At 40.1% G+C, this 2,358-nt stretch overlaps 1 protein-coding gene across 2 annotated transcripts in view; it reads right to left on the bottom strand.

The window, feature by feature from the left end:
* Nucleotides 1-451, bottom strand: part of LOC108358027 (uncharacterized) — a 2,724-nt gene extending 2,273 nt beyond the window's left edge. Inside the window, exon 1 of one of the 2 annotated variants that reach the window (XM_017609148.1) lies at nt 36-451. In XM_017609148.1, the coding sequence (XP_017464637.1) occupies nt 36-280 (245 nt within the window). In that variant the 5' untranslated portion in view covers nt 281-451. The remainder of the gene's footprint in view (nt 1-35) is intronic. The other variant, XM_017609149.1, reaches the window with a different exon arrangement.
* Between the last annotated feature and the right edge of the window lie 1,907 nt (nt 452-2,358).

The following is a 2,358-nucleotide window of genomic DNA, read 5'->3' as shown; positions in this document are numbered from 1 at the left end:
TTCCCCGTTCGTTCTCAAAACCATGGAAGGTCGAGTTCAAACTTAATTGGGGATCGCACGTCGGGATTCCCGTATTCGGTGAAGACATCCGAAGCTCACGAATCTTCGACTGAAATTTTCCGATCAGATCTGCCTGGCGTGACGCCGACTCGGGTTTTAACTTCAACCGAGCGGTTCGATAACAATAATGTATCATTTGATGAAGACGACCCTGAGATGTTAACACCTCATTCGCCTTCAGTTCCCGATATGCTCTCTCACATATTTCCAACTCATTCATTTGGTGTATGGCATGGGCCTTTAACAACCATGGTTGGCCAACGTAAGCATATATTTTACCATTGAGGGCGGCTATTTCGGTGTCGGTCAGTACAGTATTTACTTCAGTTTATTATTTATTATTATTATTATTTTATTCTATGAGTATGTCGTTTTGAATATCCACTTTCACAAATAATGCCGCATAAATCGATCACTATTTGAATATTGCTTTAAATCTAATTACTTTAACAAAAAAGTCACGCTCAATTGGTTGTATATCTCATGTGATTTTCGGTCCAAAATTTTGTTTAATATTATACCGAACGTGGGCTGAGAAAGGCGTTTAACGCACTAGCTCGAATCTTTTTATGGACCAAGTTGTTTGCTTCCGGGATGCAGCGAAGGCCTTGAAAACTTGGGAGTATCACCTGTATCTCCTTCGGTCCCTTCTGTCGCCAACAAGGTACGCAATAAAGATCTAGACTATCCACCCCCGAATTTACCGGAAGACCAAATCAGACTGAGAATATTCAACCAGTTTGAGAATGTTAAACGAGATTACTTTGATACGAGTTTCAAATTTTATTGGGAATGAATACCCAAAGAAATTACAAAAAAATAAAGAAAAATTAATAGTTTGGTTCAATTAATATTGACCGTGTTATCGGTTACGTTGCTTAGACTTATACCGAAAGACGAAATGAAAAATTATCGGTTCAAAAATCTTGACCGTCGATGTGTGGTGTTACTTGATTAAAAAAATTCAATTTGCTTGCTTTTCAGAATTGGCGAACTGAACTGAACGAGAATGGTTATGACTGCTGATCAATGGTGTTCGCATCGCAGATCGATCACCATTCACCCCCGCGGAAATAAATAATCAAAATATCCACAAAAATTTTGATTGAAAACGAGCTCCAAAAAAAATCAATTAATTAGTGTGGTTATGTTCAACGAAAACTTATTCTTTTTCACCCGTTTAGTTGGGCGCCAATGATTTGCTTGACCTTGGTTTGTCGGTCCAAACCGGAATCTTTATTTACGGTTGATGGATAGCTCGTTTCCAATGGATGGTGGCAAGAAAGTGGCTGACTTACGTGTAATGATTTTGTATTACCGGCTTATGGTGACTCAATTGCTGTGAAATGAATAATCCGGATTTGATGCTCACAACTTCTTTATTATACGCAACAACATAGCTGGGGATTTGCCGTAAGGAATGTGACGGCACCTTTTGTCTCTATTAATTTCCACTGAGGGGTGAGTATCGACTCCCCGAATGTCGCCAGCTTTTAATACACGCTTTTAATCCACTTTAATTACTTGGTTGTAATTCCGTTCTTGCGAGGACTGATGAGTGTGGTTCGCTCGGTGTCCAATTCCAAAAAGAAAATATATTCTTCTAGTCTCGTGGCATGTGACCACCGATTCTCTTATCGTATGTCAGTGTGGGCGTTTTCATAGTGGCCATGTCAATTCGTGTCTATACCGATATGATGGTTCGTGTCTTGAATAACTATTGGTTACGTACATTCATCTGGCAANGAATGTCGCCAGCTTTTAATACACGCTTTTAATCCACTTTAATTACTTGGTTGTAATTCCGTTCTTGCGAGGACTGATGAGTGTGGTTCGCTCGGTGTCCAATTCCAAAAAGAAAATATATTCTTCTAGTCTCGTGGCATGTGACCACCGATTCTCTTATCGTATGTCAGTGTGGGCGTTTTCATAGTGGCCATGTCAATTCGTGTCTATAGCGATATACATATATATACATTTCTTATAATCGTTCTTATGTCTATTATTTGGGCAATATAAAATTATAGATCAACTTCGTCTTGTCCTCGTTTACCACCAGCCCCATTCGCTTTGCTTCCCTATCCAACTTGGAAAAGGCAGAACAGACTTCGCGGTTTTTGTTACCGATGATTTCGATGTCATCGGCATAAGCCAGCAATTGCACGCTCTTGTAGTAAATTGTTCCTGAGCGGTTCAGTTCTGCAGCTCTTATTATCTTCTCCAACATCAGATTAAAGAAGTCACATGAAAGGGAGTCGCCCTGTCTGAAACCCCGTTTTGTGGCGAACGGCTCGGAGA

Source organism: Rhagoletis zephyria, unplaced genomic scaffold, assembly GCF_001687245.7.
Source record: "Rhagoletis zephyria isolate East Lansing unplaced genomic scaffold, Rhagoletis_zephyria_1.1 Rzeph_scaffold_00194, whole genome shotgun sequence".
NCBI classification, from domain to species: domain Eukaryota; kingdom Metazoa; phylum Arthropoda; class Insecta; order Diptera; family Tephritidae; genus Rhagoletis; species Rhagoletis zephyria.
Note: the sequence above shows the minus strand (reverse complement) of the source record. Positions and strands in the feature narration are given on the sequence as shown.